General features: G+C 48.1%; 2 protein-coding genes across 3 annotated transcripts in view; one reads left to right on the plus strand and one right to left on the minus strand.

Annotated features, from left to right (window-relative positions):
• Positions 1-3,114, plus strand: part of NCOR1 (nuclear receptor corepressor 1) — a 181,055-nt gene extending 177,941 nt beyond the window's left edge. The window contains exon 47 of the mRNA XM_077294240.1: positions 1,888-3,114. Within this exon, the coding sequence (XP_077150355.1) occupies positions 1,888-2,075 (188 nt within the window). The 3' untranslated portion in view covers positions 2,076-3,114. The remainder of the gene's footprint in view (positions 1-1,887) is intronic.
• The window catches only part of TTC19 (tetratricopeptide repeat domain 19), a 60,586-nt gene that overhangs the window by 8,834 nt on the left and 37,558 nt on the right, over positions 1-14,194 (minus strand). The window lies entirely within an intron of this gene.

Genomic DNA, 14,194 nt, shown 5'->3' on the forward strand with positions numbered 1-14,194 from the left:
TAGTGATCCTGGGACCCCAGTCCACCACAGCCGGTAAGCTCCACCGCAGCTACAATTCGGATTATAAGTCACACTCCCATTTTCCCTCCAAATTTTTTTGGGAAAAAGTGCGGCTTATAATTTGAAAAATATGGTAACTGCTGCTGTATGAAAACAGGTTGCACATGGATGACAAATGAGAAAAAAAAAACTGGCTAAGTTTTCTAGATGAAACACTTACTATTTATTTTATACTCTTGTGTAAACTTAGCCCTAGAGTGAGCGCACAATTTGCAGCATGGCCTCGGACTTCCTCTAAAGCGGGGGGGTCTCAAACTTGTCTGGGTATATGGGCTCCACATAGAAAAAATGTAAATTTGACGGCCACATTCTGTACAAGATGAGATGATATTTTTAATGATACCAGTTTTGTTTCTATACACCTTTAACATTTTTGGCATTTTATTTGTTTTAAATGACATTAATTGCATGGGTTATGGTACAGTTTTATAGCTTAGGCCAATATGGATGTGGCGATAACAAATATGCAGTTTGTTTGCTTTTTTTGTTCATAAAACAGCATTTTTAGTTGCACAATATTTTTTCATACTTTATTTAGATTTTTTTGTTTTTTACATTTTTTCCCTTTTTTGTCCCCCCCAGTTGGTCCCTTACATTAAAATTAGCACCATATAGTTATTACTACAAGATGTTGGCTAGATTGTCCCCCATCCTGCTCCCCATATAGCAGTAGTATCCCCCATCCTGGTCCCCAAATTGCAGTAATGTCCCCCTTCCTGGTCCCCATATAGCAGCCATGTCCCCCCCCCCCCTCCTCCTGGTCCCCATGTAGCAGCCATGTCCTCCTGGTCCCCATGTAGCAGCCATGTCCTCCTCCTGGTCCCCATGTAGCAGCCATGTCCTCCTCCTGGTCCCCATGTAGCAGCCATGTCCAACCTCCTGGTCCCCATGTAGCAGCCATGTCCAACCTCCTGGTCCCCATGTGGCAGCCATGTCCCCCATCCTGGTCCCCCTCCTGGTCTCCATGTAGCAGCCATGTCCCCCTCCTGGTCCCCATGTAGCAGCCATGTCCTCCTCCTGGTCCCCATGTAGCAGCCATGTCCTCCTCCTGGTCCCCATGTAGCAGCCATGTCCTCCTCCTGGTCCCCATGTAGCAGCCATGTCCCCCTCCTGGTCTCCATGTAGCAGCCATGTCCCCCTCCTGGTCCCCATGTAGCAGCCATGTCCCCCTCTTGGTCCCCATGGAGCAGCCATGTCCCCCATCCTGGTCCCCATGTAGCAGCCATGTCCCCCTCTTGGTCCGCATGTAGCAGCCATGTCCCCCTCCTGGTCCCCATATTGCAGTAATGTCCCCCATCCTGGTCCCCATGTAGCAGCCATGTCCCCCATCCTGGTCCCCATGTAGCAGCCATGTCCCCCATCCTGGTCCCCGTGTAGCAGCATGTCCCCCTCCTGGTCCCCATATTGCAGTAATGTCCCCCTCCTGCTCCCCATGTAGCAGCCATGATCCCCATTAAAAAAAACACTCTCTCACCTGTCCCCCTCTCCCTCGGCGATCAGCGTCCTCTTCTTCCACAGGCGGGCAGCGCCGTCAGCTGCTGGCCTCTTGGTTGCCCGGTGGCCGCTATTGGTATTGCAGTGTAGAGAGCTGGTCTCTGCGCCACGATACATTTCAAATTAATGTGCGTCCGAGGTCTCTCATTCATTTGAAGAGAAGCGCTGGGGTCAGCAGCCCCCTGGACTGGGGCACATCGTTACGGGAGCTATGAAACAGCCTGAGGGGCCGCGTGTTTGAGACCCCTACTCTAAAGCATGGAGCTGATAAAGGTGAATATTTGTGTTCGTATGTTGATCGTAAAAGGCTGATTGTTTCTGTATTTTCTTTAGGGTCCACACAGTTCCCGTACAACCCACTGACTATGGGAATACTGAACAATACGCCTCCATCATCCATCGCTTGTGCACCAACCTCCATGACGCAACCTTCTGCACACCAGCAGAGCCGAATATGGGACCGTGAACCAGCGCCTCTGCTCTCATCACAGTATGAAACCCTGTCAGACAGTGACGACTGAAGCATTTTGTAGGTTTTGAACCCTGGTTTTACCAAGGTTTTTGTCGACCGGCTTCGAGACTTTTCCTAAGGAAAGCCACTTGAGAAGTACGGGGCAATCCTCCTGCACGTGGAATCCTAGAGCCGTGTAAAAAATATATATATAAATGGATATCCGCCTGCTTTATCCAGGCCTGCAACTAGCAGATTGTAATTTGTAAAGACCTGATGTTCCACATTAGTATGTAAAGAAGTTTTAAGGATTTAAAAAAAATAAATAACAAAAAGTGGATGACTGGACAGCTACCGATTTCCAACTATTTGTAAAGAAAACAGAACGTCTTTAAATCATTTTGTACATATTTGCAGTGGTTTATTATTTCCTTTACTCTAGTATGGTGTATGTATGTTTTAAATCCACTCCCCAGCACTTGAGGGACTCTTATATATATTATTTCATTTTTTTTTAAATCTATATTTTTTTTCCCTTTCTGGGATTAGACATAAACTTCCAAATGGCAAATCCTATAACTTTCCTGCACCTTATATGACTGGCCTTTGTCAGACTTATCAGCCATCCTTGATTTTTCGTAGATGAACTTTGCAATTTTTATGCAACGAGAAAAAACAAAAAACGGTAAAAATAGAAGAGCTCAAATATTGTTTGCCATTCTTTTAACCCATGATGAAACCCAGTTTTTTTGAGTTCTTGTTGACTCATTGTAATGACAAAAAAAAACAAAAAACCTTTTTACAACTATTACTTTTATCACACCTCTCATATGAGCAAAGCTTTCTGCACTAGCAATGACCATTGCAAATTTGTGTCTGTGGATTTTTAGGTTGTTTTTATCCTTTTAGAGAAACATATTTCCCCAAGGAAACTAGTGGACGTATGTATATAGGCCGGACTGTCACCCCGTCAGTCTCATGGCCGACAGACTGGTGCAGTAGAAGTTTTAATTTTTTTTTTTTCCTCCCCCAACCGCTCCTTTCCTCTCACCGCTTTCATTTAATTCTATACATGAATTGTAATAAAAAGGTTTTTGCTCAAAACAAAATTTCCGTTTCCTTCTTTATAAATGGTGATGATTGAACTATTACGCACTAGCCTTATTGCTGCCAGAGCAGTTTCCATACTATGATGCGTACAAATAAAACCTAAATTAGACTCGGACAACCCCTTCTGAATCCAAATGCATCTCTCCCTCCCCCCGTAAAATAATAACATCTTTACTCACCTCCGGTGGCAGCGCCATTCCACCAGTGTCTTCACTTGCTCTCCTGGGGATCACATGACATATTTATGGTACGTGAGCCCTGCAGCCAATCAGTGTCTGCTTCAGTGACCCCCTCCTTCGGCCGCAGCTGACATCTGCAGGAAGTCTGAGCTACTGCTGTTTTCTCTCTTCCTCTTGATGTCAAGGAGGGGAGAGATGGAAGCCAGCACTGATTAGCCCCAGGGATTGCATGACATAATGTCACGCAAGCCCCGAGAGGCAGTGCCGACACTACTGAAACTGCTCTGGCACCATAGCTGAGCGTAAGTGTTGTTTTCTCCTACGTATCATTGGGGGACACAGGACGAATGGGTGTTATGCTGCTGCCACCAGGAGGACACTAAGTTAAACACACACAAAAGATTAACTCCTCCCCTGCAGTATACACCCACAGGCTGGACAATCCAGAGCCAGTTCTTACTTAGTGTCTCAGGAGGCACTTGGGTCCTCAGGACCCCACCAATTTTTAGTTTTTGATTTAACGGAAAGAAGGGAGCGACAGGCAAATTTTTAGCTCTGATCTCTCCCGCACCAACAACGGGCAAGTACACGGAGCGTTCCTCCTGTATCCTTTCCCGCAACGATGGATGCCAGCCCTGGCTCACCTTTCAGTGTGGCGACGGTTCCCTAGCGTCCCGATCTCCTTCCATCCTTCTCAGGCGACCATGGGGACTAATCATCCACCTAAGTCTCCTGGAGCCAGGGCACAGCCGGACAAATTGACAGGGCGTCCGCGCAGCCGCCCACTGCACCACCACTGATATAGTGGCTGATACATGGCGGCAGTAGCTCTCCACCCTCTCCCTATCATGGTGAAGGTGGATGGAGCATCGGTCCCATCGCACAAGGTAAGTGCGGGGACCGACCAGCTGGCAGCAGGGGGCCCCCCTTACTCTCTTCTAAATGCGGCCCTGCAGCCGCGGGACAATGTGCGGCTCTGCAGCCGCGGGGCAGCGTGCGGCTCTGCAGCCGCGGGGCAACGTGCGGTTCTGCAGCCGCGGGGCAGCGGGTGGCTCTGCAGCCGCGGGGCAGCGTGCGGCTCTATAGCCGCTGGGCAGCGTTTCCTTTCTGAGAGGGCTCGGCGGCTCCCAGGCCTGGGTCGGACTACAGCGCCCGCCCACAAGCATGCCGCCGCCCGCCCACGACACGCCCCCTCCCTGGGCGCTTCTCGCTCCCGAGAAGCGCCCTTCTCACTTCTCGGCGGCCATCTTGGACCAGGAAGTGCACTGGCGGCTCTGCAGCACCGCAGCGCTCAGGACAGGAGGAAAGCTTCAGGATCTCCCTGCCAAGCCACCGCGGATCCTAGGTGAGACGCACCCAATAGGATTGCCTCTCTCCCCTGCCAGTACGCTCACTCCACAGCAAATATGTCACAGTCTAGGCAAAAACGGACTGGAAAGACCCACTCTGTTATTTTTGCTGTGTGCACCTCCTGCAAGATTTCTCTGCCCCGAGGTCACACCACCCCGCTGTGCTCTGCCTGTGAAATGCCCGCGGCACAGGATAATCCGGCCTCTGACCCGGAATGTACTGAACCTAGTACCCCCGCATGGGCGTCCTCCCTTGCTCGATCTGTGGCATCCTTGGAAAGGACGATACAGTCCCTCCGTGAGCCGTCCCTTACCCAGGGTACTTCCAAGGATGATGTAACGCGGTCTAAGAACCCCTCACGGCCCAGAGGTCGTTCCGTTTCCAGAAGCCCTCACTCATATAGAAAGAGGTCCAGGGTAATATCTCCGGTCCGTGATCAGCCTTCTGGTTCAGAGAGCGAAGTCTCTCGTCACTCATCCCCAGATCATAGCAGGGAATCTTTTCTGGACGACGCTTCCAGCGTGTCCTGTTCCCCAGAGTACCGTCATGACCAAGAGACCCTTGATTCTCTCATAGACTCTGTAAGTCAGACTCTACAGTTAGAGGAGGAAGCCCCGTCTAAGGCGGCTCATCCCGTGTCATTTGGGCGGACTACAAAGGCTCATAGGTTTTTTCCCACGCATCCTCAATTCAAGGACATTGTCGATCTCCATAGAGTCCGTCCGGATAAACGCTTCTCAGGTCAGAAGGCTATGCAATTGAAGTATCCGTTTGCTCAGGACCTTGCTAAGGAGTGGTCTCAGTCACCCTCCGTGGACCCGCCAGTGTCGCGGCTAGCCACAAAGGCGGTTCTATCTTCCTCCGAGGGCGCGTCCATCAAGCATCCCACGGATAGACAAATTGATCAGATGGCTCGCTCGGCTTTTGAAGCTTCCTCGGCTTCTCTCTTTCCTTCTTTTGCCGCCACATGGGTTGCAAAAGCCATGTCCCATTGGGCTGAGTCTTTAGCCTCTACTGCACTTCATGCCGACTTACCCCCTGAGGTTTCTCACCTGGCCACTCAGATTGCCAGAGCGGGGGACTTTGTAGTTTCCGCATCCTTAGACGCGGCCAACTGTGCCTCACAGGCAGCGGCCAATGCTGTCACGGTCCGCAGATCCCTTTGGCTCAGGGACTGGAAAGCGGACTCAGGATCCAAAAAATCTCTCACGTCCCTTCCATACCAGGGTGAACGTCTGTTTGGGGACAAACTAGATAAAATGATCGCAGACTCCACAGGGGGAAAGAGCAAATTCCTTCCCCAGCAACGGACCTTTCGTCCCTTTCGCAACCAACAGGGCCGAGGCCGATATTTCCGTTTCGGTTCCAACTGGTCCAATCCTTCCTCCGCGCCACCTGGCGTCGGGAGAGGTCAGCGCAAGGACAGAACCTCCCAGCCATCTTACAAACCTTCTCCCTCTTGGAGAGGCAGACCCAGACAACAGGGGTCCAGGGGGTCCAGATCTAACAGGTCTCCTCCTCAATGACTCTTGGCAGACGCCAAAGGACACCGACAGAGTTGGCGGCCGCCTACTCTTCTTTCGGGACGCGTGGCTCTCGGTAGTTCCCGACCGATGGGTCCGCGATCTGGTATCCGTCGGTTACAAGATAGAGTTTGTCTCTCTTCCCCCATCTCGTTTCTTTCAGTCCCCTCCTCCCAGAGCAAGGGTCCGTCAGTATTTCCAGGCCATAAAATCGCTATGGGACGACGGGGTCATCATCCCGGTACCTCAGGACGAAAGGTACCAAGGTTTTTATTCCAATCTTTTCATTGTACCAAAGAAGGACGGCTCCGTACGTCCGATATTGGACCTCAAACTCCTCAACAGGTACGTCCGTGTGCGTCAATTCCGAATGGAGTCCCTCCGCTCGGTAATTGCCTCTCTGGAAGAGGGCGAGTTTCTTGCATCTCTAGATGTTCAAGACGCTTACCTGCACATTCCCATTCTGCCGTCTCATCAGCGCTTTCTCCGCTTCGCGGTCCAGGGCCACCATTTTCAGTTTGTCGCCCTACCGTTCGGGCTGGCCACCGCTCCTCGGGTGTTCACCAAGGTCATGGCGGCTGCCGTGGCCATTCTCCATGCTCGAGGCATAGTGGTGTTGCCCTACCTGGACGACATTCTTATAAAGGGTCCCTCTTTCCGGTCCTGTTCAGAGGCGGTAGATGTCACTATAAATACTCTTTCACGCCTGGGCTGGAAACTCAATTTCAAAAAATCTTCCCCAGTCCCGGCCCAAACCATACCCTACCTGGGCATGATCTTAGACTCCTCTCAGGGTCTAGTACTCTTGCCTCCGGAAAAGGTATCTACTCTACAGAGAGAGGTCCGGAAGCTTGCTCAACCTCGCTCTCACTCCCTACGCTTCTCCATGAGGGTACTCGGCAGGATGGTGGCGGCAATGGAGGCAGTGCCCTTTGCGGTTTTTCACCTCCGGCCCTTACAACACGCCATTCTGGCAGTATGGGACAGGAATCCCGCCTCGCTCGACCGCCGTCTCCTTCTCTCTCGCCAAATCAGACAATCCCTCAGGTGGTGGACCGAGAGGTCCTCCCTGACTCGGGGGAAGTCTTTCCTTCCGGTGCACTGGCTGGTTGTCACAACGGACGCCAGTCTCTTCGGCTGGGGTGCAGTGTTCCAGCGTCACTCGACCCAGGGTCGCTGGTCGCCGCAGGAGTCCCAGCTACCCATCAATATCTTAGAGATTCGGGCAATCAGACTAGCCCTCCATCATTTTCAGCAGTTCCTCTCCGGACGTGCGGTAAGAGTCCAGTCCGACAACGCTACGGCAGTAGCCTACGTCAACCGCCAAGGGGGCACTCGCAGCAGGGCGGCCATGGTCGAGGTGACGCTAATTCTCCGTTGGGCCGAGGCACATCATTCCATTCTCTCAGCAGTTTTCATACCAGGCGTGGAAAACTGGGAAGCGGACTTTCTAAGTCGCCACAGCCTCGATCCCGGAGAGTGGTCTCTTCATCCCGCAGTCTTTCACCAGATCTGCTCTCGTTGGGGGACCCCGGACGTGGATCTAATGGCATCCCGCCTCAATTGTCAGGTTCCCGTCTTCATGGCCAGGTCTCACGACCCCTCAGCCTTCGGAGCCGACGCTCTCGTCCTCTCATGGCAGGGCTTCAGTCTCCCATACATCTTTCCCCCAATTCCCCTTCTGGGGAAGGTTATCAGGAAGATCAGGGCAGAACGGATTCCAGTAATCCTCATCGCTCCGGATTGGCCACGCAGGACATGGTATGCCGAGATGGTTCAACTGGTCTCAGACGTACCTTGGAGGCTGCCGAATCGCGCAGACCTCCTGTCTCAAGGGCCCATTTACCACCCGAACTCAGAGGCCCTGTGTTTAACGGCGTGGCCGTTGAGTCCTGGGTTCTGAGGCAGAAGGGGTTGTCTCAGACGGTGATATCTACCATGCTCCGTGCACGCAAGTCTTCTTCTATGCGCATCTACCACCGCGCTTGGAAGGCATACTTCGCCTGGTGCAGGGATCGGAGGCGTTCCCCCCTCCGTTTTTCTATTCCTCACATTTTGGAATTCCTCCAATCAGGCGTAGACTTGGGTCTTGCACTCAGCTCTCTTAAGGGCCAAATTTCTGCTCTCTCGGTCCTTTTTCAGAGAAGGATCGCAAACAGATTGCAGGTCAGGACCTTTATCCAGGGGGTTTCTCATATGGTTCCGCCTTACAAGATGCCTTTGGAACCATGGGACCTGAACCTAGTTCTCTGTGCTCTTCAAGAGCCACCTTTTGAGCCCTTGCACGAGGTGTCTTTACTGTTCTTGTCTTGGAAGATTGTCTTCCTCGTGGCTGTCACGTCTATTCGACGTGTCTCTGAGCTGGCAGCTCTGTCGTGCCGACCTCCTTTCCTCGTGTTCCACCAGGATAAGGTAGTTCTGCGGACATGTCCGACTTTTCTTCCGAAGGTCGTTTCCTCTTTCCATCTTAATGAGGAAATTGTTCTTCCCTCACTGTGCCCTGCGCCTTCCCACCCCACGGAAAGGGCGCTCCACACTCTGGACTTAGTGAGGGGTCTCAGACGTTATGTCTCCAGGACTGCGTCTTTCCGTAGATCAGATGCCTTGTTTGTTCTTCCGGAGGGGCCACGGAAGGGACTACCCGCTTCCAAGGCCTCCATTGCCAAGTGGATTCGTTCCGCCATCCAAGAGTCCTACCGTGTCAAGGGTCACGCTGCACCTCCGGGGATCAAGGCTCATTCTACCCGGTCAGTCGGCGCGTCCTGGGCCATCCGGCACCAGGCATCGGCAGCACAAGTCTGCAAGGCTGCTACATGGTCCAGTCTACATACGTTCACGAAACACTACCATGTGCACTTTCAGGCTTCGGCAGACGCTTCCGTCGGTAGGCGAATCCTACAAGCGGCTGTGTCTCATCTGTAGTTGTAGGCTCGCACAGCATTTATAACTTCTGGTGACCCACCCAGGGACTGCTTTGGGACGTCCCATTCGTCCTGTGTCCCCCAATGATACGTAGGAGAAAAGGAGATTTTTGTGTACTCACCGTAAAATCTTTTTCTCCGAGTCATCATTGGGGGACACAGCACCCTCCCTGTTAGCCTAGTTGGCTCAATTGTTCTTTTCAGTCTGTGTTTTGACTATGACATGTTTTCTGTTTGATAACTGGTTTACTCCTACTGCTTTGTTACCGAACTGGCTCTGGATTGTCCAGCCTGTGGGTGTATACTGCAGGGGAGGAGTTAATCTTTTGTGTGTGTTTAACTTAGTGTCCTCCTGGTGGCAGCAGCATAACACCCATTCGTCCTGTGTCCCCCAATGATGACTCGGAGAAAAAGATTTTACGGTGAGTACACAAAAATCTCCTTATTTTACTGGGGATTGTCAGAGTAAAATACAATCCCTTTAAAATAATCTCTGTACCCATATATAGCGCCATGTATAACGCTTAGTGAAATTTCTACATAGCTTTGGGGGGGGGGGGGGGGCATTCCCAGAATTTGATATTAAAAAAAAAAAAAAAAAAGGCTTGGTGCCGACTCTTGAAACTCAAGTCAGAGGGTTTTTTTTATGGCAAACACAAATCATGATTTTCTCCAGGTAAAATGCTCCCTTTTGGGTTTTTTTTTCTTACAGACATTTTGCCTGAAGTGTGTGCCTTGAGATAGCACAGTGCCTAATTTGGTGCACAGCATCAGGATCCATTTCAAAGAAGTGACATGAGTTTATTTTTCCACCAGTTGTTTTTAAAAATAACTTAGGAATAAAATAACACTCAAAGTGAATTTCCAATATAAATTATTAGGAAGAGTATAGCAAGTTGTTTGTAGTCGGATTTTAGAGAAAATCTATTCCCCCAAAAACTCCATGTGAATATGGCCTGAGGTTAAGTTCATATTTATTGCCGAGTTTTTTACAGCAAGTCTGTAGCAAATTCTGTGTGTTACGGGTGGAATTTTCTGTAGATTTCAGCCTTTCCATTGCAAATGGAGAAATAAGTGCTAAAAGTGCACAAAGAATTGACATCATGCTGCAGATTTAAAAACCTGCACAGCATAACCTGCTGTGTTCATGAGGAGAAAATATCGAAGTGGGTTGTTTTGTTGAAATATCATTTATTTAGCTGGTACTATATTGCTAGGTGATTTTTTTTTCTGATAAATCCATCAAATACACAGAAGGCCAAAATTTAAAGCTTGGGCAAAGTCGCGGGCCCACATTGATATTTATTTAAAAAAAAATGTGTACAAACAAAGTATGATACCCCCACAGTGAATTCCACCACAGTATGATGACCCTCCCTCTATTCCCCCGACAATGGTGACCCCACCTCAGTATGATTCCCCTACTGTAATCCCCAAACAGCCCTCCATACAGTATAATGGCCACAAAAAGAACTCCTTACAGTATAATGGGCCCCACATAGTGCTCCATACAGTATAATGGCCACAAAAAGAACTCCTTATAGTATAATGGGCCCCACATAGTGCTCCATACAGTATAATGGCCACAAAAAGAACTCCTTACAGTATAATGGGCCCCACATAGTGCTCCATACAGTATAATGGCCACAAAAAGAACTCCTTACAGTATAATGGGCCCCACATAGTGCTCCATACAGTATAATGGCCACAAAAAGAACTCCTTACAGTATAATGGGCCCCACATAGTGCTCCATACAGTATAATGGGTACCACATTAAAAAGAATAAATACCTCTCTTCAGTGTCTTCAGATCCTCTGCACATCTCAGTACATATGCACGTTGCAAAGTCAGTTGGAAAGGGGGAATGACGGGAAAGGGAACGTAAGCTGATGCTCCCTCCTCCATCAGTGCTTTCAACTGTACCAGGCTGTCAATATATAGTGGATAGTGTGATGTCAGGAAACAGTGCGATGTAGAGTTGGTACCAAATATACTCAGGAGACCCGCCCGGTGTGACATATGTTGTGTAGAGAATCCCCTCCCAAATACACAATATGTAAACTTCACCTAAGCAATGTTTTTACTTAATTTCTTCCCTCTTTTTTGTTTTGTGGAAAAATGTAGCGTTTTATACTCTAAATGGAATGACTTGTCTAAAATCTTATCAAAGGGGTATTTCCTTCCTCAAAATCCTATCCCAATATGTAGTAGGTGTAATAATAATAATATTAGCAAATACATCCAATTAGAGATGTAGTATAGATTTTTTGATTCACCATGTCTCTTTCCTCATGTGCAGGCATTGTAGAACCTTGGGTATCCATGGTTACGACCACTGATATAGTGACAGTTAATTAGTTGCTAGTGGTCATAACTAGTGATGAGCGAATATTCTCGTTACTCGAGATTTCCCGAGCACGCTCGGGTGTCCTCAGAGTATTTTTGTTAGTGCTCGGAGATTGTTTTCTTCGCCGCAGCTGAATGATTTACATCTGTTAGCCAGCATAAGTACATGTGGGGATTCCCTAGCAACCAGGCAACCCCCACATGTACTTATGCTGGCTAACAGATGTAAATCATTCAGCTGCGGCAAGAAAACTAAATCTCCGAGCACTAAAAAATACTCGGAGGACCCCCCGAGCGTGCTTGAGAAATCTCAAGTAACGAGTATATTCGCTTATCACTAGTCATAACCATGGATACATAAGGTCCTGCACATGAGGAAAGAGACATAGCGAATCAGAAGAACTATACTGCATTTCTAATTGAAGGTATCTTCTAATATTATTAGTATTATTATTACAATTACTACATATTGGCATAGGATCTTGGAGATGGGAATACCACTATCTGATTTTTTTCTTTAAATTTATTGACCTAATGTACATGCAAATTACGGTATTTCCAGTTGATAACAATGAGCATGAGCTGCAAAAAACAAACAAAAAATACCCACCAAGACTCATGTTTTAATGTGATATTACTGCTGTATTTTCCGTTAAGTGCATTTTTCCTGTGGAGAAAAACACAGGAAAACTGCTCCATGTGAATATACCCTAATGGCTGCTTTAGACGGCCCATCAACTGGGGTGTTGTTTTTTTAAACTAGAGTATGAACGCCAGCCAAGGAACATTCTAGGTGCAGAGAACAATCGTCATTTTATAGTCGACACTTCTCATGTTTTGTTTACACCTGCAAAGATTCAGAAAAGAGCGGTCCTACACATGCTTGTTTCCCGATTATTGGCTTGTCTACATGGGCCATAAGAACTACCACTATAAATACAGTGGGGCAAAAAAGTATTTAGTCAGTCAGCAATAGTGCAAGTTCCACCACTTAAAAAGTTGAGAGGCGTCTGTAATTTACATCATAGGTAGACCTCAACTATGGGAGACAAACTGAGAAAAAAAATTCCAGAAAATCACATTGTCTGTTTTTTTATCATTTTATTTGCATATTATGGTGGAAAATAAGTATTTGGTCAGAAACAAAATTTCATCTCAATACTTTGTAAAATATCCTGTGTTGGCAATGACAGAGGTCAAACGTTTTCTGTAAGTCTTCACAAGGTTGCCACACAGTGTTGTTGGTATTTTGGCCCATTCCTCCATGCAGATCTCCTCTAGAGCAGTGATGTTTTTGGCTTTTCGCTTGGCAACACGGACTTTCAACTCCCTCCAAAGGTTTTCTATAGGGTTGAGATCTGGAGACTGGCTAGGCCACTCCAGGACCTTGAAATGCTTCTTACGAAGCCACTCCTTCGTTGCCCTGGCGGTGTGCTTTGGATCATTGTCATGTTGAAAGACCCAGCCACGTTTGATCTTCAATGCCCTTGCTGATGGAAGGAGGTTTGCACTCAAAATCTCACGATACATGGCCCCATTCATTCTTTCATGTACCCAGATCAGTCGTCCTGGCCCCTTTGCAGAGAAACAGCCCCAAAGCATGATGTTTCCACCACCATGCTTTACAGTAGGTATGGTGTTTGATGGATGCAACTCAGTATTCTTTTTCCTCCAAACACGACAAGTTGTGTTTCTACCAAACAGTTCCAGTTTGGTTTCATCAGACCATAGGACATTCTCCCAAAACTCCTCTGGATCATCCAAATGCTCTCTAGCAAACTTCAGACGGGCCCGGACATGTACTGGCTTAAGCAGTGGGACACGTCTGGCACTGCAGGATCTGAGTCCATGGTGGCGTAGTGTGTTACTTATGGTAGGCCTTGTTACATTGGTCCCAGCTCTCTGCAGTTCATTTACTAGGTCCCCCCGCGTGGTTCTGGGATTTTTGCTCACCGTTCTTGTGATCATTCTGACCCCACGGGGTGGGATTTTGCGTGGAGCCCCAGATCGAGGGAGATTATCAGTGGTCTTGAATGTCTTCCATTTTCTAATTATTGCTCCCACTGTTGATTTCTTCACTCCAAGCTGGTTGGCTATTGCAGATTCAGTCTTCCCAGCCTGGTGCAGGGCTACAATTTTGTTTCTGGTGTCCTTTGACAGCTCTTTGGTCTTCACCATAGTGGAGTTTGGAGTCAGACTGTTTGAGGGTGTGCACAGGTGTCTTTTTATACTGATAACAAGTTTAAACCGGTGCCATTACTACAGGTAATGAGTGGAGGAAAGAGGAGACTCTTAAAGAAGAAGTTACAGGTCTGTGAGAGCCAGAAATCTTGATTGTTTGTTTCTGACCAAATACTTATTTTCCACCATAATATGCAAATAAAATGATAAAAAAACAGACAATGTGATTTTCTGGAATTTTTTTTCTCAGTTTGTCTCCCATAGTTGAGGTCTACCTATGATGTAAATTACAGACGCCTCTCATCTTTTTAAGTGGTGGAACTTGCACTATTGCTGAATGACTAAATACTTTTTTGCCCCACTGTATAAGTGCCAGATGTGCACGGTTACATGCGACCTATGACTATGTCCATGGCTTCACATACTAGCAGGAACGAACTAGCCAAACTAAATCTCTATTCTCCAAAGGACGGTAAACATCTGTCATGATGACGATATTGGGATGAAACCTTTTCTGATATGGCCCAGGAGATCATTACATGTGCAACTACTCAACTCTTCTTTTATACAATATAAAA

The sequence above is a fragment of the Ranitomeya variabilis genome, chromosome 3, assembly GCF_051348905.1.
Source record: "Ranitomeya variabilis isolate aRanVar5 chromosome 3, aRanVar5.hap1, whole genome shotgun sequence".
Lineage (NCBI taxonomy): Eukaryota > Metazoa > Chordata > Amphibia > Anura > Dendrobatidae > Ranitomeya > Ranitomeya variabilis.